Source organism: Rutilus rutilus, assembly GCF_951802725.1.
Source record: "Rutilus rutilus genome assembly, chromosome: 13".
Taxonomy (NCBI): domain Eukaryota; kingdom Metazoa; phylum Chordata; class Actinopteri; order Cypriniformes; family Leuciscidae; genus Rutilus; species Rutilus rutilus.
Window position 1 is genome coordinate 13,698,098 of NC_140218.1, and position 22,177 is coordinate 13,720,274.

General features: G+C 36.9%; 2 protein-coding genes across 2 annotated transcripts; both read right to left on the bottom strand.

Annotated features, from left to right (window-relative positions):
* Positions 1 to 1,397: 1,397 nt before the first annotated feature.
* On the bottom strand, positions 1,398 to 5,061 carry hoxc3a (homeobox C3a; the record flags this gene model as incomplete). The annotated part of the gene is made up of 3 exons (XM_084428210.1): positions 1,398 to 2,691; positions 4,444 to 4,732; positions 4,918 to 5,061. Coding segments are annotated over 3 exons (810 nt in total), but the record flags the coding sequence as incomplete, so codon positions are not given.
* On the bottom strand, positions 4,973 to 19,401 carry hoxc4a (homeobox C4a). The gene is made up of 3 exons (XM_084428854.1): positions 18,599 to 19,401; positions 17,714 to 18,068; positions 4,973 to 5,083 (listed from the first exon to the last, which is right to left on the bottom strand). Exons 1-3 carry the CDS (start codon positions 19,029 to 19,031, stop codon positions 5,062 to 5,064), a joined length of 810 nt encoding a protein of 269 aa, XP_084284980.1. The 5' UTR covers positions 19,032 to 19,401; the 3' UTR covers positions 4,973 to 5,061.
* Positions 19,402 to 22,177: the final 2,776 nt, after the last annotated feature.

Consider the following 22,177-nt stretch of genomic DNA (forward strand, 5'->3'; position numbering starts at 1 on the left):
TATATATATATATATATATATATATATATATATATAGCCTATATATATTAGCTACATTACATTTTATAAACAGTTTTATAATCTATTATATAAAATAATAAGTTTATAGAATAATGCAATGTAGGCTACTAGATAATAAATGATTTATTAAAAACCTTTGAATTGATATTCTCTGTCTGTTTAGAAGTGTTATATCCTTTGTAACTAAGCAAGTAGGTTAGATGCAGGTTAAATACAGCAAAGCACTCAGCATTCCGTTCAGTTGCACTGAAGGGGCCACCGGGAGGCCAACTCCTATTTTGCATATGGAACAGTGCCGCGTGGTGATGAATGGTAAGTTCAGCAGTACAGCACAGACGGTGTTCATTCTCTCGCGGACACTTGCATAAAGATATGTTCACATAGGCTACTTATCTGCAAATTACTGTATCAGATTATTTATTTAGATCTATGATTTAGCCTCAACGATTCATTACAGAGTCATTTGTACCTTTAATCAGAATGAATGGAATAAAGGGCTATTTCCATCCTCTTGATTACGAATGCTGCATTGTAATCTATAAACGGAAACAAGGCTGAGAATATAGTTAAATCTATGATTAATTGTGCGATGTTGCTGATAGTCCTGGAACCCTCCAGGAGCGGGATTGAGAACCACTCAAGGTTACTAAGTTAGGCTACTAATTATATTGGGTCTAGATTGATTCACGCAGAATCACTGAGATTGGCCAAACTCAAATTGCTCAATTAGTTCAAATTTCAGCTGAAGTTAATATTTTTGAAAAGGTAGATTTTGCTGTTCCATGCTTAGCTTATAAAATGACACACGGCGACGTCCTAATTAAACATAATTAATCAAAATGAGTTATCGCCCACCATGCCAGGGGCGGTGCCCACAAGCCTTGACTTCCTCACCGGTAACGTTGCTGTAGTGCAATTTTGCTCAAATGTAATAATAGACTCTGTTTTTAGCAGAAAGGAGAAAACCAAATCTGTTTTCTTTGGTTGCGCTTCAGCTCCCATGCTGAAGAAGAGTGCTTGAAGGTTGGAAGAGAAGTGCACTGCCTGTCATTAGGCCCAGCGGGTTGAGCGGCTGTGAAGCTGCTAGAGAGAGAGAGAGAGAGAGCGAGAGCGAGCGAGAGAGAGACTTGTCTAAATGATTAATGTTGCGAGGTTGGTAGGCGGAGGCGGAGGAAGGCATATATGTAAGGTTATGTATTAAGAATACAAAGTACAGTATTGCCTATTTCAAAAAGTATCAAAGTAAAATTCACAGAATCACTTTTAAGCTAAATTAAGATTCACTCTCAGTTGTTCTCAACTGTTTCTACTAACAAAGAAACAAAGAAAAAAATGATCTGAAAAACAACAGAATGAACACATTATTGTCATTTACATGCCATTCAGTCACCTTTATTAACTATCCAGAGGGATTTAATTAGTTTGAAGCAACCACTTTTCAGTTTCAAACACATGCTTTTAGTCCGATATGGCCAAGAGGTAAGAACTAGAAATATATACACGTTTTACATTGCAGCTCTGTCATTTTCACACACAAAACAAAGAAAGGATTCTGGCATTGACGTAGCATTGCGACAGAGGGGGTGAGTCCTGTTTTGTTGCTTTATTCATTTGTCAGTCAAAACACCATAAATTCAGATTTAAATGACCAGTACTTTCAGTATAAAACAGAAAAAAAAACTGTGTAAAGTCAAACTCATGGCCATTATCAACAACATTCCAAGTTAAAAGATTCAGCACATGCCTTGGGTAAAATAGCATATCGTTTTGGGAGTAATAAAAATATGTTGCGCACTTGCAAAAGTTGAGCGGATGTTAATGACCATTCAAAGTCTTGAATGCCCTTTTTAAAATAGTATTTTCTGTGCCCAAGAGATAAACTTGTACAAGTGGGCTTACATCCGTGTGCAATAAATCTTGGTGCTTTGCAGAGATATTACTACAGCAGTTTATGCACAATGTAGACTAACTCTGATACACCATGTACAAGCTGATAACATGTAATCTGGTTCAAAGCGAACTTGGTTATTAAACTCTTCCAAGTTAACTTTTCATATAAATCATCATCTAGGGGTAATAAATCTTCAATTTTCTTATATATAAATCATGCCAGAGAGAGTTACAATGGGGAAAATAGCTGATCAGCAACAGAACAGCATATTTTGTGCAGAATTTGTATTTGTATTTCACTTATTAAAGAGGTTGGCAGAGGTCACTGTCATTATGCGAGTCATTCTTTAGTGCTGGATTCTGAAAGCAGAAGTCCCTAGTTGTTGGATTTCCTGTAGTTTCACTAGTGGCTCTGAGCACAGTTCATCATTGATGGTCTCTCGTAGTGGTACTGGAATTTTAATGGCATTGGAGTATCCACCGCACTGCCACTAATCGCAAAGGGCTGGTTACCTGTTTCCAGGCAGGAGTAAGAGGACTTTTCCTTATGGTCTTTCTTATACTTCATGCGACGGTTTTGGAACCAGATTTTAATTTGGCGGTCAGTGAGCTTCAGCAGCGCTGCCATCTCAAGTCTCCGAGAGCGGCACAGGTAAGCGCTGAAGTGAAACTCCTTCTCCAGCTCAAGCAGCTGAGCGGAGGTGAATGCTGCACGTGCCCGTTTACTGTTAGAACAGCTGCTATCCCGTACTCCTGCTTCACTGCTGTGCCTGGAATCACCTAGAAAACATGCAGATGGATAGAAGTGTTCAGGTACACGAGTTTCTGGTTCCCTGGTTTCACAGACAAAACTTAAGCCTTGTCCTAGACTAAAGTGCATGTTTGAGCTGTTTTAACTGAAAGGAACTTGGAATATCTTAAAATATGTCAGTAGTGCTATTGTTTTGTCTCAAGATGCACACCAGTAATGTTTTTTTTTTCTAAGGTAATTTTATAAAAGCTGTGTCCTAATTGAACTAAGGCCTAATCCTGGTTTAATCTAAGCCCTGTACGTGAAACCGGGCCAAGATCTGTCAAAAATAGACTGATTCTCAAGTTTAGACAATGAAAAGAACTCTCATCCCAAATTATTAAAGGGATAGTTCACCCAAAAATGAAAATTCTGTCATCATTTCCTCACCCTCAAGTTGTTCCAAACTTTGTCTTTGTTCTGTTGAAAACAAAGGAAGATATTTTGAAGAATGTTTGTTAAAAAAAGGGGGGAAAAAGCCAAAGGTGCCCCAGAACGGTTTGGTTACAAAATTATGACAGAATTTTCATTTTTGGGTGAACTATCCCTTTAACCGTGTTGAATAGGATAATCTCTCTGAAGCATAAACTGGGATGATGAAAATGTAGCATGACATCCTTGAATATGCTCAGCTGCAAGTTTAAACCCTCAGTGATAAATCAGTGTGCTTAGAATTCAGAACACTGTCTTTGGGCAGACCACTGTTGGTAGACTAATCACCAAGTTAATTATCCATTACGTGTGTTCTACTGTTAGGTTCCCTAATGATTTTTTTTTTATCAAAAAAGTTTGTTCAGGTTGTAACCTCAATGCCATATTTTCATTACTGGACATATAAGCTGACACCCATTACATTATAAAATTCAAATTTTAACCCATTACATTATAAAATATACACCTGACATTATATTCGCTGTATCACCTCACTAATTATTGAATATGGTTTGTAGAACTTATTCACTAGTGTGAATGTAAGAATTTGGCTTAGGCTAAAAGAAGTGAATCAGTTTTATCTGTGTGACCCAGAAAAGCATAGCCTCAGACAATAAAAAAAAAATTCCACTGTAGGCTCTTTTTTTATTATTCTGCTCCTTAGTAAATGTTTAAGCTTAATCAAGTTCACAGAACAACTGGCGGTCTCTAGAAAATATTACTTTCCTTAGAAATTCTCTTTTTTATGTAGCCTATAGACATTTTCACAGAGAAACATCATAATACTGTTAGACACAATATCAAATCCCTATGCTTAAAATATATAATTGTGTTTTAGTCAATGAGCAAAAAGCATAGATTATATTTTCCCCACTCTTGTGTTTTTCCATAAACGTGTCCACATTCATCTTAGACTCTTTGGTTTTTGGGTTCTTGATGGACTGGACTGATAAACATATTTAAATAAATTAACTTAAATGATCAGAATGAAACTTCAGTTTTAGACACATTCTTACATTAATTTACTAGAAGTAAACGCCATCTTTATTAGTCAAGATTGAAATGTTGCTTGTAATTATGGGCTCATTTTCTATTAAAGGAGGAAGGATAACACTAATAATTGATTAATAACTGTGCTTCTCAACGATGCCATTCATTGACATCAGTGTGACAAATTTAACTTACATAGAACCAAATCTGACACAGATGTTATTCATTATCGACTAAAATATGACAGACTGATTAGATTACGTGTTTCTAAGCAATACAAATCAATATACCTCATTTACTCCAAAAACGAGTTCTCTCACCTGATTCCATGACTTTAATGGAGCTGAAGTTTATAGGTGTGTGTGACTCTCTCATCCAAGGGTACTTCTTGCTTGGAAAGCAGGAAGTTGGCAGCTTGCATCTCTCGTCTCTTTCCGTAGCATTCGCGTGGTCCAAGGAGTTTATCTTTTCATTCGTAGGGTAGTTGGCATCTGTAGAGGATGAATAGGGATGTTGGATATGAGAGAGTTTTTCAAAGTTCCAAATATGGCCTCCATAAGGTTTTGATGAATTTTCTTCAGCATGTTGACTCCACGCAGAACTGCTCTCCTGTAGAGCACAAGGGGAGAAATGTTGCTCCATAGAAAAAACATGAGATTTTTTGCAAGACATCTTGTTCAAGTGTGCATTGTTAATGTGAAAGTCGAATTCTTGTGCATCTCTAACCGTCCTGATCACTCGGGTTGAGTAATTGATCACACAAGGTGTAGGAAAGACAGAAAAAGTACACTCACTCGCGTCTTTAATTGTTTTCCAACAAGGGTAAACAATGTAGTCACGTGATGGCCTCCTCCAATAGCCTCGCGCACTCGCTGTTTGAGTTGTAAAGTGCTCGAAAGCAACCAAACGACGATTCCGGGTTCCTCCGCATTCTTCAACTATTTCGCAATTTTCATTATCCTGTGGACAGACGAAAAGCCATGAGCAGGGCTCATACATTACCCTGTTCCCGTGCTGACAAGAGTTCAGAGAGCGTGATTGAGAGGTGGGAGGGTGTCGGAGACCCATTTGGACAGAGAAAAGACACGCAAGTCTGGGATCGCGTCTCTTTAGTTTTGCTACAATGGATTGCAGAATACAGACTTCATTTCCGTGATAATGTTTTATAATACAGTGTTTGAAACCTTGACTTACTTTTCAATCCTCTTATGGTAGGTATTTAAAATAATCGACTTGTTTCCGTTATAGTTAAGTAATTATTCATGTAACGGTTTGCAGTTGTAACAACAGCTCCACGTGTCTTAACATATAAAAAAAAAAAACATATTTTAAAAATATTTGTAATCTGTCGTAAACAGCCATGTAGATAAATGTTCCAGCAATGCTTCTTTGTGAATAAAATATTTCTGTAATATACATTATTTGTCTTTCTCCATCGGCATGTTTTGTTAAAAGGATAACAAACAACCTTTCTGATGTGTGATGAAATTGCAACACAGGTTAAATGGATCTTTTGAATAGGCTACTAATAGTGTTTTTATTATACTTTTTTTTTCGACGTGTTTTGAGATGTCTGCTTATTTTACCTGGTGAAAAAGACATAAAGAGAATCAATGGGTGTGGTCAAACAAAGGGATTTTGACTGTCAATGCTGTACTGACAATGCATGTCAAAAAAAAAAAATCTTTGGAATGATAGAGTTTGTTTATTTAATTAACTGGCAGTGTAAGAAACGATTCGCTAAGATGATTATTTGCTAGTTCGGGTAACCAAACAAATATTTTAAGTTGATGTAGTAAGAATCGCATTGAGTAGCCTACTATTTAAAACATTGTCTTGATGAACAAAGAGCAGGAACAGCCCAGATTTGGCGTATAAGGACGACATTTTAGGGCAATGGGAAAGTATTTAAAAACAACAAGTTTCCCAGCGCCAACAAGTTTCAAAAGTCATTACAAATTGATCACAAAACTCTTGCATTCGCAACAAAATTAGTATTTGTCCTCTCTGACGTCATATAGCCTAAGCTAATGGAAGAGGGTTCCATCAGAACGTTGACTATTTTGCACTTAACCTGCTCAGATCGCTGTATTTCCAACCCGGTCACACTAAATGCGTCGCTATAGCACGCATTGTGTTTATCGTGCAATGTATATGCGAAATTGAGTTTTTACGTGCATATGATACCCATGGGTAGGTTTAGGGTAGCAGTCGCGTTGAAGTAAGTATAGGCCTACCCAGTCTGAAATGAACATAAAAGACATCACCCTTCCTTTTACATAAGTTGCATGTGGACAGCGGTTGTCTCGCACTAGTGATTAATTGTGCACAAGGACTGAAATCCAAGGACTAGTCCCTTTTCATTTACTCTCCACAGTGTCTTGTTTGAGTATTTACTCAGACACTCAGTACTGTCAATAACATGTCTGGCGTATTTCGAAGACAAAGACTGATAGCCTCAACGACTCTCTTTCTCCTGCAGGGATTTTTTTATTTTTATTGTTTGTTCAGGGAATGTTTAATATAATAGGCCTACACTGTTCAATGAGTTTCTAAGACGCCAAGAAAGGCCTGCCAGTATTGCCAGGTTTGTGTTTAAATAATGGTCATCTCAATCCTAGCACATAAAGCCTACAAGATTTCTTTGGACTGCATTAAAACAATGACGTGTAAATGGCAGCATGACAGCAATTTAAAAGCATTGTCTCTCATTTCGAATGGTTTAACTAGTCGAACCATAACCATTCATAATATACTGTTTATTAAAGAAGATAATCAAAGAGCCATAGGGGCTATCATCTCCGGTTGTGACGCTAAAATCAATCTTTTTCTGAGAACGATTTGTTATTTTGAGTTCAGTGAATTGCTGTCACAAGCCATGTCAAATAGAAGCATTCACTATGCATATTACAAGTCCGGCTTCTGCCGAGCTGCAGCGCTATTAACATGAAATATTACTGCGCCCGAATGTGCAGGGAATGCAAGTGTACTCATTCCATATGAATTAGATATTCAATAAATGCTATTTAAACAATTTCGATGCATTTTCTATTTTATTAATATTTTTTGGAAGTGGCGGTGTTGGTGGAGGAGGCGGTTATCGGGTTTTTTATTATAATTATTATTCTGCAGGTTTTTATGGTTCCCCTTGTGCCTTTCATATATTTCAAACTCTTCCCTTATTGTTTGAAAGTCGCTTGTGATCTTGGGAATTTTCTAATTAAAGTAAGTTTGTTCCCTTGTCTCATGCCGCTGGGTCCATTCACTAAATCTGAAAAGGAATCTTTGATGTAGTGGCTCAGCAAGACCATAACTCAGCGCCTCCGCCGGTACACTACAATTCTCAGTGAACTCTGTTTGAACCACGTTGCTGGCAATAAATCATTTTTCTTTCTCTCACAAAAGCGCGCCGGTCGCTCTGGGTGTCAACCCTTTTATAATTCCTCCCTACCTTCTGCGCTCTTGTGGTTGCTGACACAAACAGATGCATAAAACATCGATAATAACATCGCTTTAACCATTTCATGCAAAGATATGCTCTCTAAAGAGGATAAAAACGGGAAAGAGGCAACGAGCTCTTTTGCTACCATAACTCCAATTGGTGAGGACATTACCCAGCATTTTGGAGAAAAAAAAAATTGTATTGCGGATTAAAGAGTTTTAACGAATGTGAAAATCTTTTTTTTTTCTTTCTTTCTTTCTTTCTTAGACTATGTCTATCCACAAGTAGACTTTTTGGATTATAGATAAAATCATAATATTTTCATTGTTTCTGCACAACGCAATGGATTAATTCAATAAAAATTCTAGTAATATCCTAGTGTTTTTTTTAGGGGTAGGACAAATAAGAGAGTAATTCCAGGAAAGGATTTTGATGAACAAAAGATGTTGTCGGTTATGCATACAAATGGATCTGTCTCTGATAGTTTTATATCTTCACAATCTGAACCTATATTAAAAGAGTGAAATTTAGAAAGATCTCTCAAGTAGCCTACTCCTGAAACTTATGACTTGATCGACTTGATATAGTCGATTGCTCTGTTATTCTGTTATTCATAACTGTCAGGTGAATTCAGTCCACTATGGGAAAAATAAATAAAGGAAACCTGAAAGATGAATACAATTCGTATATGAGGTACAATTTCTTTAAGGCTGCCTTGTTGACAGTGACTTTTAGAGTAGGCCTAATAGCATAACTTCCTCGCATCACATTTTACTTCAGCATTCAAGATAAAAATAAATCATAAATAAAATGTTACTATATAACCTATGTCAATAACTTCTTTCTAACGTTTTATCTAAACGCCTTACGAATGATTGTCTAAAAAGTAATTGGACTTCAATCTTTGTTCCTTCAAAGATAAAGTTGTCAAGTTGCTTTGCAAGGGTTTAATACTCAGCGTGTCTTTGTTTAGGCTTCTTAATTTAAGATGTTAATGTAGGATTTCAAGTAGGCTACTAGTATTTATATTCTATGTACATGCCTGTTTAAAGCACTCACCATGTTGTACAGAAAACGTTAATCTACGAATGCCATTTCTCTATAGAAAAGATGACATTAATCATTTTGGCGCAGCAGCACGTCTCGTGACCTCCTCGTGACCGCATATGTTTAGACACACTGCAGACACCCTGGAGGACTGGACAAAAGCCTCAATACACAATTCTACATCTATACCGTGACACTGGGAACTTCTCAGTTGCAGCAAGGGAATCTTTCTTTTAGGCTATAGATATGTCAACCAATGTGAAATGACAGAATTTATAACTGCATTTATATCTTTTTAACGATTTATTGTTTGTGAAAATGTGCAAACTGGGTGAGCTTTAAAAGTAGGCTACTGCTTTCCTCTGCATGTAGCTACGTGAGATTATGGATTTTACAGAAGACTCTTCTATCTTGTTGCAAACGTGCCTTGGGACCTGAAATGACGTCTGTGTGTTCACTACGAGCACAGCCTCTGACATAGGCTATGTGTCCTTTGGCTCTTATAGCCTACACGAATTGCTCCATTTCTCTTTAGTGAGATGTGTGGAAGCCTGGCAGACTGATACAGAGAAACAGAGATGTTCACAGGTGACCCTTCATTCGTATTACGACCGTGCTCAGTCTCGCATTCTTAACAAACTGCCCCCTGTGCCATTATACGCTGAACTCTTCATTGTAACGATACTTTATTGACAAAGGCTGGATAAAATACTACAGGTTAATTCGATAAAAACGGGATACGCATTGTAGCTTCAATCGGTAACTCGGTAAAATAAAGAACTTTTAGTGATAATGGATGTTCTGCTATTCTGTGAGAGACTCTCGTGTAGCTTGTTGCCTGGCAACTTGAACAAATCACAAGATCACTCTTTCATCAGACATTTATCTATCTTACCCGAGTAATCCAGTATGAAATTACATGATATATATATATATATATATATTTATTTATTTATTTAAAAAAAAAAAAAAAAAAAAAAAAAACATTGTTGGGTTTCCCAACTGCTGTTCCCAACATGCTGTTAAAACGATCTCAAATGACAGTAGGCCTACGTTATGTGTGTGGCCTGGTAAACCCTGTATCATGGGGACCAAATGTCCCCACAAAGATAACACTATCCTAAATCCTTGTCCTTGTGGAGACATTTTTTGGTCCCCATGAGGAAAACCGCTTGAACTAAATCGTACTAAGTGATGCGTTTTGAAAATGTAAATATGCAGAAAGTTTTCTGTCATGTTTAGGGGTAGGGTTAATGTAAGGGGCTAGAATATACAGTTTGTACAGAATACAAATCATTATTTCTGTGGAAATTCTCCATAAAACATGAAAACGTGTGTGTGTGTGTGTGTGTGTGTGTGTGTGTGTGTGTGTGTTTATACCGTCAAGCAACGCCTCTTTTCAAACAGCAAGTAGATCGTTCTGTTACGCAGAACTTGTGTGCAGTTCAAGTGGCAGTTAGGTCCAAAGATGTTGAACTAACGCCAACACTTTAATCAGTAGGCTACGTCCAATAATTTGTCTCCCCATCACGAAAATTGTGCGAAAATAACTTAATAAATAAATAATTTAATATTGACGTTAAAAACTCGACGGAATTTTAGTTACCACCTGTAGTTGTTTATTTGGTTAACGTGGCCTGAAAGAGCGTATCTATAACACGAATTTATTTCTCGCGCCATTTATTACGCCAAATATAGTTGCGTGCAAATGATGCACTGTAAACCCCTTGGGTAGGATTAGGGGTGTGGAGTGCGTGCGTATTACACGCTATAAAGTGCGCAATATCATATGTCATATATCATAATATCAAACTATTTTTTTGCGTATAAATGGTAGGCTACGAGAAATAAGATTTGTGCTATAGATACGCACTTTCGTGAGATCGGGCTGTTTTTTGTGCAAGCTTCATTTGTTTTGGTTTAACTGTCAATTGTTGCACAGTTCATCAGTTCAATGTTGATTCATTCTATTACGGTGTCAATGTTGCAAAAGTTAATGTCATTATCCAGCTCAATTCAGTTTCTGAATTAGATTCCGTTCAAAACGGTTGTGTTTCTTGTAAAAAAAAAAAAAACTATTCTACGTATTTGAGAATATTATTAAAGAAAAATAAATAAAATAGGCAATTCATGTCCTGATATGGAAGTCACAATATATCTGTTGGTGAAGCTAGCACAACTCTATCAAGCTGTACTTTTTCGGCTGTCCTGCAGGTGACTGCATGCCTTTTAACGATCCGATTCCTACGACGACTTCCGTGCTACGATTTATAATGCTATGGGGAAACAAACAGCCTGTAATTCTAAAATGATTCGTAAGATCTACTCAGGCGTACGTTGCTTTTGGGAAATCCCTAAACGCCCCCAAGACGTTTATCATTAAAGGGGTTTCTTCATTTACCGCTTATGATTGTTTGTTTGACACTTAATCTGGAGTTAAGGCGTGTTCTCATTTAGCACATGGTCACTCAAATCTCTTGGGTTTTCTCATGAATGTCTAGTGTGACTGCATTAGGAGAGAAACTGTTGAAATTATATTGTTTTTGAGGCAAATCATTGTTTTTTGAGTGCACAAACATGTCTTGATGTTGGATGATTCGTGGATGAAATGGCCGCCCAGACAAACCTATCTTTCTTACTAATAATATAATAGCCAACACTTTAAAAAGTAAACATTGGCAGTTACTTGGCAATGCTATTTCTATGCTCATAATATGACTTTAAAAGGTTTTTTTATTTTATTTTATTTTTTAGGTTCATTCAGACATATTAAATATAAATAAATTTACTTGAATAAAACCAGGTAATGTAGATTTTGCCCCGGCGTGAAGTAGACTTTGACAATTATTTGTTTAACTTATATAAATTTTTGGTTTGTGGTAAGTATCTGTTCTTAAAACAATTTTTTTGTGTGTCCCCTCGCTGTTTTAGTTTGGGTGGCCATTAGGCATAGCATTTGGGGTCATATTGAGTGTAAAGGTTAAGGGGCAAGACATCAGAACAAAGATTATGGAGATATGTTGAGCGCAATGCAGACACTCTTCTTCGCTCACGCTCTTAGTTTAGCATAAAATGCGGGAAAAAATATGTGAAAAGCGCAAAAGTCAAAGGCATGGTCGACGCGTTGGACTCTCACATACGACGTTTGTCGTATGGAAAAAGTTCTGTATTATGTATTTTATGTGTCGAGCGGATATTCAGAAGAACTGACACATTTCTGGAAAATAACATGGTGACCCCCGATTCAACTCTGATGCTTTTTGCGACGTTCACCACAGAGTTTAAACAGAGGACCTCGTAAAAATGCGAAGAACCTATTAAGAACTTAATTGATTTGAGAAGACACTTATCTTACAAAAATGCAGTTTAAGATAAAAAGGCAAAATGACAATGCATTCAGTAGGCTACTTAACAGAACATGGGTAGATCGTATAGTGATAATTTATTATTGTTAATTTATTGAGTAAAAGTCCCTGTTGTTAATTTATTAAAATAAATTAAAAAATATTAAAAATAACTGTGGCTGATCATACTTCCAAAACTCAAAACTTGCTCAACAATGTTGCGTTGTAAAACTAAGCTACATATGCAACGACAGGGCCAACAGATGACCTGTCATTGCGCAATTACTAGTCTCTAATGTCTTTATGACAGAAACAATCATCTGTTCTCATAACAGTTTTATGTCTCGTGGAGTAATTAACATGGTGGACCCTGTATGCTTTACAACGGGTCAGTGTCAGGTTCAGTATTAACACACGCAAAGTGTTATTCTTCACTTTCTGAGGAGTTGTTTCTGGGCGGTTGCTCGAAAGCAGATCTGACGTGCAATGCAAGTACTACTTTAAAAATAAAGTCTGTTCCCTGAAAGCTTCGTTACCTTGACGCGTAAAAAAGTTATTAGTTTAACGAGAACTTAAAACCACTCGTAGAACATGCAAGGTAATAAATAAAACTCCATTCCGTAGTTTACAGGAAAAACTACTGACACAGTAAATAATGTGCATTACTGTGCAACTGCAAACACTTCAGTCAATATAAACCAATATTAAAGGCATGAACAATTGTAACTAGTATTCAGAAGAGAATTCCTCCCGTTGCATAGGCCTAAACCTATTATATCGGTCTATAGACGACACATTATAATATTAGACAGGCTAATGAAGCTATTTCTGATAACGCGCTTGGTAAAAGCAGAGGTGATGATCTTCGTGCTTGTCTCTCCCTCCTCTTCTTCCAACAAGGGCAGGTTCAAAAGCCTAAACACAACAGTTTTTGTGCAGTGTGGCACTACTAGTATTGCAGGGCAAAACCCTCAATCATCTTTTTGATTTATGAACGCATAAAGAAATGCCCACCTCCCTATACGGTACTGTTCACATCAGTGCGGATGAGGCCGTGGCTGTCCAACCTTCTATGATTTTTATGGTTAACAAATATAGTTTAATAGTTTATCCACTCGCATCTGGTACAAGGCTCACATTAATTTAATTATACTTACAATTATAATTATTTACTTAATAGCCTTATATTTAAAATTATTTAAGGAATTATATATGTAGGCTATTATAGGCCTACAACTATCTATCTATATCTATATATATGTATATGTGTATATATGTGTGTATATATATATATATATATATATATATATATATATATATATATATATATATGTGTGTATATATATATGTATGTGTGTGTGTGTGTATATATATATATGTATGTGGATGTATGTATGTATGTATGTATATGTATGTGTGTGTGTATATATATATATATATATATATATATATATATATATATGTATGTATATGTGTATGTATGTATGTGTGTGTGTGTGTGTGTGTAAATATAATAATAAATAATTTTCCTATAAATATTAAATAATTTAATTTATAAGCATGTTTTAATAATAAATGCAGTATTTTTTCGTAACTTACAACAGCTATATAGGACAACTTTTTTTCTTTTTTGCAGTAGGCCTATTGTCACATCGTAAATTTGTAATTTAACGCTGTATTTAAATTATTTTATAACAAACGACCTCTGTGCTGGTTTTGGAAACGGTACAAACCATCATTAAATAATGTAGGCTACGACATAAGCTAAGACGATCTTTAGAGAGTGATTTAAACTATTGGAAAACAGGGCTTAGTGCAAATGCTGGCGTCGTGTTGTTCATCCTGCATAAATAAAGTTATTGGGATCAATAATGAGCTATTGCAGAAAGCCTACTGTTGTTACAACTATCGATGCATTTCTTAAATGACGAATATTGTGGGAAAATGTCTATTATAATACTGTCTCAACAACTTTTCTAACTGTTTAGAAAAGTTAGCATGTCTGTGATTATTTTCACTTGTCACCTAATTAGAGATCTTATTTCTCAGCAACTAAAATATGATTGTAAGCATTGCAGCACAGAACACTATAGTTTGTCTAAAGATACCTTTTTCGTCAAATACATTAAAAATATTAACCTAAAAGATAAAATTATAAATGTTTCTCTATAGCCAACGCTCGTCAAAGTTTTGTTTTAGTTAATCGAATTAATTAATCTAATGGTTAACTGAATGGTTTAATTTAAGTAAAAATAATAATAATATTTAATACGACTGAATCAACCTCACTAAAGTCGGTTGCACCGATAATAGTTAGTAGGGTCAGTAATTTTAAGGGTTAGATTATAAAGAGGTGCAACTGTAGGTTTCTCTTTTGACAGGACTGTAAGTATAGCTAATACATATTTATACATGCAGAATTTGTATGAAAGTTTATTGGCTAGCAAGAAGTCACGTGCGATGATTTCCTAGTAGGCTACGTGTCTCCTGAACAATACAGTTTGTTTGTTTATAGTTTAGTACAACATAAGTCAGACGTGACATTTGTTCTCCTTTTCTTTTAGTGTGCATTTTAGTAACAGAAAAACTGCTTTACATCTTCCGTTTAATGTCAGACATCCAAGCAGCAAAGTCAGTCCGTCAGGAGTATAGTGCTCTCCTTTGAGAAAAGGCTGTTTGTCTCATGAAACAGGTACGTTTGTTTTGTATTTTAAAAGTTGTCATCAGTTTGGATGTCACAAAACCTGCAATTAAGTTAACAGTCAATAAAAAAGCTATTTCATGCACTTTTCCGAGATATTGATTTCACATTGTCTTAACTGTTAAGAACAAAAAAAGTTTTTCCCCCATTTAGGTAAACGGTAAACATTACGGACCATCACAACGCTATCTCACGACCAATTCGTACGAGTGATTAAAAGGTGGCTAATTCGTACGATTAGTAGCCGAATTCGTACAATTAGTCTAAACCACGTGATGGGTAGGTTTAGGGGCGGGGGCGGGGGCAGGGGCAGGTCATTCGTACGAATTCATACGAATCGGGAGACTCGTAAAATATGTACGATTTAGCAAAAATCGTACGAATTCGTACGAGAGAGGTCGTATGAATTTGATAACTACACTAACAGTTCGAAAAAGAAAAAGTTACAAGGTCGCACGCTACAGAAGAGCCTTGTCCCAGAGTTCACCGATCTCGTAGGTCATATGGTGCAAAGCAACAAAGGAGAAACACATTCAGATGTCCTTCTTCTAATGCCACATCAATATAACCAAAAACCCACAATGAAAGCAAGAGCACCGGTGGAACCCCAGGAAGCCTGTGAGGGTGCACACAGAAGGTACACGTTGAGAGAGCCAGTGGGGTCAAGGGGTGGGAGAGGTCGGCCGACCCGGCTGAAATGAAACTAATGGGACAGAAAATGTGTCCGCAAATTGAACTCGACTTTTCTTAGTTGCCAAAAACTTCAATAAAGTATCTTTTCAGCCTCGCGACATGGAGTCGACAGCATCTCGAAAGAGGCTGCCGGGATGCTACAATTTAGGCGTGCACATTCATTTCTCTCATAGGCTAATGGTCTCTGAATGCATTTCTGCACCTACTCTTTTCAAGTGACTTCCAAAGTCACGGCCAGGCTGAGACGATGGCCAGTGCCTTTTTCCCATTTAGGTTTGGACAAACTATCCGCTGAAACATATTTTGCAGTGACGCTATTGTGCACTATTTAGTGCCTGTACAACTTAATACATTAGAAGTACAATTGACTATTGCTGCCGGACTTGATTGATGGTCTAAAATGGCTCACTCCTTTGTGCTTCTCAGCCCCCCACTTAGCGAGCCGTTGTGTAATCTTCATTCAAGTCATGCCGATTTACAATTAATCAAACACATTCCTTATTTTCTGTACGTTATTTTTGAGAGTTTATTTCAATAGACACGCTAAGTGTTTAATGTTTAAAATTTAATATATTCTTGTGCATTTGAAAAAATACAAAAACGTCATAATAGAATTAAAACCAATTTGCACGCGGGAGCGTTCTATGCCGCATTGTAAATGGCAAGCCCACAGCGTGCAGATTTTGGTCCTCTGTGCGATGACGTTGCTTCGAACAGGATCTAGCGCCACTTTTTAAAAATAACAATATGGCACACAAAGAGGAGTGGCTTGAATCAGAACTTTCAAAAACAGAGGTACTAAGGTTATATTTCACCACATGCAAATTCCTTCATTACATTTAAAAAAAAATAAAAACAATAATATGGACATAACCGATTTCACAGCCTTTGTCTCTTTACATTTGCCTTTTTACACATTTATCCCATAACACGTATTTTTGCAATGTTTAGTAGCTGATTCGTTTCATTCTCCATTGCATCTGAATATATCAAAATTAATTAGCATTTATTTTAAATAATAACGAATGCAAATTAGATTTGATTTAAACTCAAGCTAAACTAACATTATAAAAATATAGACCATAACATTTTCGACCTATTTTCACGTTCTGAATATCATCCAATTTTTTTTTACTCTTAGTTTACCTAAAATAAAACGAATTGGTTGAATTTGCTTGTCAGCTTGAAAACGCTTGAAATTAATATAGCGGAAAGAAACATATGCAGTGCTGGACATTTTTGAATACTGGAATTGATTTTCAGAGACATTTTCAGCCATGTTGAAAACAGTAATGAATCTTCTGGAATGAGGAGCGATAAGGTCCCTTCTGAAAAGGCCCGAGTTATGTGCCTCGTTAATCGCAGAGGTGAGAAAGTGATGTGTACAGAACCCAAACTAACCCCTACACAACCCTCACCCCTCAAATATGAGAGATAGCATTGTAGATATTAGAGAAGGTATGGCAGTAATAAAATGGCTAATTAATTTCCTGCAATAAAGAATGCTGGAAACCCATTCGACACCATGGTGTATTTTTAAATGCACTGAAAACACGATTTTCCCTTTGGGCCTACATTTGACTTGCATGAAAGTTTGCATCCCCTGTTAAAAAAATAGAAATAAAACTTTTCGCTATTTATGCGCGGAAATTTAATTTACATTGCATATTAATAAAAGTCAGCCACGCAAGTCTAGGTAAAACTAATAGACACTTACGTTTTATTGACCAATATAATTAGCACAAATACACTAAACTGGTTTTATTGCATCTCACAACAATCTGCTGTAAATAGCCTAAACACAACGCCATCACAACAAAACTAAATGATAATTTAAAATCTTAACCTTTCCATACGACAGATAACCCACAGCATGATTTACTTGAAAAGAAAACAAAGACGTTTAAGATATTTTTTTCTATCGATACCCACGATAGTGTTTTTCATTTACAGTACAAAAAAACGTACCAGCTCTCTCAAGTGAGAAATAAATAGATTCGTTGTGCACTTCACCTTGGCAGCTGGGCAAAAGAAAGGCCCACAAATAACATTTGAATAAAATGTCCATAACCTGCTTCGCCCAAAACATTTCTCTTAAAAAGAAAGAAAAGAAAAGATGAAAAACAAACAAACATCATATTGATTCAGTTTTTAGATAAATTAAACCCTGTTTCTCGTAAAAAATAATCCATAGGTATTCGCAATAATCCATGCTATATAACATGCATTTTATATAACTGTGGACTTAAAGGAACCCCCTTTACGCACAAGATACCTACGAAAACAAAATATATTATATTTTATAAATAATCAGTCATTTGATCTTCCCTTCTCTCCTCTCCTCGAAATAGTTCTCTTATAACCTTGTAATATCCTCGGCACGCTCGGGTCCGGAGAGGTCCTCGGAGGCTGATATGGTGTTAGTGGTGGAAGCTGCCGCCGCGGAGCTTGTGTTGGACCCGGAGGAAATGCCCGTGGAGGACGAGGATCTGACTTTGGTGTTTGGCAGCCTATGGTCTTTTTTCCACTTCATCCTGCGGTTCTGAAACCAAATTTTGATTTGCCTCTCCGAGAGGACCAAGGAATGAGCAATCTCGATACGTCTTCGCCGTGTTAAGTACCGATTATAGTGGAATTCCTTCTCCAATTCTAAGACTTGCTGGCGAGTGTAAGCAGTTCTAGACCGCTTGGGTTCCGCTCCATTGTAATTAGGGTTCACTGGAAAGAGGAGAAGCAAAGGGAAAGAAAGAAAGAATAGAATAGAAAAAGAGTAGAAAAGAAAAGAAGCAGCGAGGGAAGGATAGGGTAAACAAGCGTGTCTTTCATTGAGAAATGGTGGCGACAGAGGAAATGAGGGTGGGATGGATAAAACATCTTAAAGTTAGCTTTCTATAATAAGGCTAAAATCACATTGGACTCAGCACTGAATTATTAATGCAACATTATAAAGCTTAGTTTTTCCTCTGGTCCCAGATCTCCCTCACTCTCTCGCACACTCATAACAAGAGAAGCCACATGGTGATACGACTGCCCAGAGTATACCTCGGCTATAAAATTTATGGTGGGTGTAATTACCAATGCCTAGTCGTAAATCCGCCTCAATTGTGCCATTTCAAAGGCTTCTATCCTATCGTAGCAGAGGCTGGCCAGGGGATGAGTGTAAAAAGGAGTGAGGCAGACGGAGAGAGAGAGTTAGGATGAGGGGCGAGCTTTATAGTGCTTAAGAGAAATACACTCAAGTTGCCTACCGGTGCTGACGTGAATTTTCTTCATCCATGGGTACACAACGGGTTGTTTGGCAGAGGCTGAGCTGTTGGGATGCTCCGGGGTGGCTTGATTGCAGGCGGAGGATGCAGCCGGAGGGGTGGCAGGAGACAGGGGTAACGGTGGGGGCTCACATGAGGCAGGTTGCCCTTTTCCGAGCAGGTGCCCCGCGTGAGGAAGTCCATGTCCTCTTTGAGTATCAGGCTCAGGGATGCTTGGACAGTTAAACTGACGCTCCTGGTAGCTTGCCCGCGGAGGGTATAACTCCTGGTGGTGATGCTGGTAGCCACTCTCCCTTGCACGGCTGTAATATTCAGGGCTATGTTCGGGAATGTAGCTATTTTGCGAATATTCCTCGCAAGGAGGAAATTTCGGATCGATGTAGTTAGAGTCCATCAAATACGAGCTCATGATCATTAATTTCTGGAGTGGAAAATAATTTTTCTAGCTTTGTCGTTTTTCTGCTCCATAAAGCCCTCCTACTAGCGAGCAACCCTGTAAAGTTACTTTTACCACGTGATGCGATGGCCCAATGGCATGGGGCGATGTAGTCCCCGGATAAGGAACCACAGCTTTTGCAAATATACCTTCAATTTTCCGCCATTGTCCGCGAAGTCTCTCAGTCTCTCTATCCCTCTCTCTATCTTTCTCTCTCTCTCTCCCTCTCTCTCTCTCCCCCTTTCTCTCTCTTTCTCTCTCACACACACACGCATACACAATGGCCAAATCTTCTCGGATCATGCCATAGCACCTAGGGATGTTTCTCAGTTAACTTGTGCATGTGCCGTTACCTATAAGAGTTTCACTAATTACTTTATTTAAATAATATTAATAATTATAAGCTATTAGTTGTAAAATAAAAAATAAAAATAAGTAGGCCTAATTGCATTTAAACTTAGGTAACGGATCAAATGCAAATAATTACACAGCATTATACAATGCTTTTTTTTTACCACGGCTTTTTATGACTAAACGTGTAGGGAAATATCTAGTAGTATAAGCATATTTTCACTAGCCTATCTCTTGAGAGCATTTATGCCAGTACAAAGGAAATTTCCAAGATCCCTGGCATCTTCGTTATTATATAGAATTAATAGGCCTATTATAACCAGATAAACCTACGTTAGAAATTCTATGTTTAGAGTTTATTTAGCCTATGATTCGACGGACACAGGGAGAATGTATATGGTGGCAGAAAGCAGATTCTGTGTTTAATTAAGATATATAGGCTTTAAATCAATCGTTTACATTGGATGGCATACAGCATATTTCCGTTTCTACAATTTCGGCTCAGTATGTTCATGTCTTCCTGTGGTAGTAGGGTAGGCTACTATTTTTTCAAACTCCTTATGGTAGTAACTAGTATGCACACAAGACTTTCATGCAAAGTCACGTGCCTCAGACCGAGACAAATACAAACCCAACTTGGCGTTCGTGGCTTTTACGTCGCCCATGTATTCCTGTAGAGACGTATTTGCGATTTTCATGTTTTGGACACAAATTCGGTTCTACAGGGTACATATAGACGACTACTGAGAGACCTTTCTTCTATTGGAAGTTTTAAAACAGAATTCAAAGTACAAAATAAGGCAGGTTAGGCTATGACCTCTTTACCATCTGAAACAGGGCTAAATCATTTTCTTGTTATTATTAGTCAGAATTAATATCGAGGGTCAGAACTGGTATCTAGGAACAAAAGTCATATTTGTTTGTCATTACTGAAAAAATTAAACGCCGAAAATAAACCAATGTATTATTTTTTTTATTACTTTAATTATTTATTTTTCCAATTGCTCGAAAGAGAATATGCAACACATCCGAAGTGATAACATTTAATCATCAGTAGGCTACCCTATAGGCTATAGTGAGACCAACACACTACATTTTTAGATAGACAGATTTGGAAATGCTTTATGTATGTAGGCCTATGTAGGCTATCTATCTATCTATCTATCTATCTATCTATCTATCTATCTATCTATCTATCTATCTATCTATCTATCTATTTATTGTTTGTTTGTTATAAAACTTAATGTATTAGCCTTTTCAATTAAATCACATAATCTCATGCACAACAAACACATTGTTCCATTTAACGAAAATTATTTACGAAACGACAGAACTAATTTCAAAATAATTATTTTATTCGTTGAGATTAAATATTTTGACGTGTTCTGCCTTTTTCATGGTTTTCATATCACCCCTAAACACTCCAATAGTCTGAGTAAATGAAACATAGAACATAAAAGAAAGAGTTGAGTGGGCATGAGAGGGACAAACAAGAAATAATTTTACTATCCAATCCTATTAAATCTCGAAAACATAGGAGCACCCACTTGAATATTCCGTCTCAAACATGTTGTGCACAAAGCGGACACGTGACAGCACTGATGAAAAATAAGTTTCTTTTGTTCCTTGCGGTTTATTGTGCACGTTATTACCATATGACCGCCCGGTAACCTGCAAGACCGTGCCCTGAATTTCTCTCTCCTGTTTAGCCATCTAAACGGGAACAGATACGAAATAAAAAAGGATATAAACTAATCAAAGAAAAGTAAAAAAAAACAGTTAAGTAAAGAAACAACAACTTTTTAGAATTCATTTAGGCTATATATAGCCAAAGCAACAGAGCATATTTTCAAATCCAATTTTCAACCCACCAGAGAAAAATAAGATTTTCCCCCCTAAATATTAACAAAACCAAACAAACAGACAGGACATAACTCTTTAACTAACAAAACCCCACGAAACAGCTTTTTCCTTATCACAAGCCTTTTATTTTACTTCGAGACCCTGCAGATGTGATAGGGATTTTTAGTCCACCCCCACCAGGCTGAAACCGCCCCCATCCACCCACTCGGCACTGCTCAGTGTTGCGGACGCATTTTAATATTAGTTAGACAGCCTGACCCGCATTTCACCCCTCGCGTTCGACTCGTTCCAATAGTTCACTGCCAAGGAGTTATTGATGAGCGAAAAGCGATGAATTCCCTCTGCACATAAATGGCCCCAGATCCTGCACCAGCTCAATAACTAGTTATAATGTAGAGACTTCCAAAAAGCTATAACCGCCGGCGAATTTGCTTGATGATTCATTTGTAGGAGATTCCCCCTAGATAGATAGATAGATAGATAGATAGATAGATAGATAGATAGATAGATAGATAGATAGATAGATAGATAGATAATGGGTGACTAGAAAATTGTGTAAAAAAGGTGAGATTTTGGATGGGAAAATATCTTAGCTGTCCATAACCAGGATCTATTGTTTGTATGCTTGAACGAATGACATTTTACGCCTAGGCCTATATGATATTTAATGTAGGCCTATGCCCTTTGCAGTAATTTGGAATTATTTCATTTTCGGGCTCATATTTCTTGCCTTAAATATCGAATGAAATTGAGTTCAAGTGGCATACGCTGTTCCACAATATAAAAATGACAAGGCCTTACTACATTTTTTATTTTTATTTTTTCTTTTGCGCTCTTAAATATTTAACGTCAGATCTATTTATTTGTTTTATATATATATACATTTTTTGGGGGCTATTTGTAACCATTAC

Bases quoted from the DNA above. Each gene is read 5' to 3' on its own strand.
- hoxc4a (XM_084428854.1), bottom strand. From the start codon at position 19,031: ATGATCATGAGCTCGTATTTGATGGACTCTAACTACATCGATCCGAAA. The intron at 18,069-18,598 runs GTAGGCAACTTG...TCCTCTTTCCAG, and splicing joins GAAAATTCACGTCAGCACCG to TGAACCCTAATTACAATGGA. The intron at 5,084-17,713 runs GTTATAAGAGAA...GTCTGTCCACAG, and splicing joins CGTGCCGAGGATATTACAAG to GATAATGAAAATTGCGAAAT.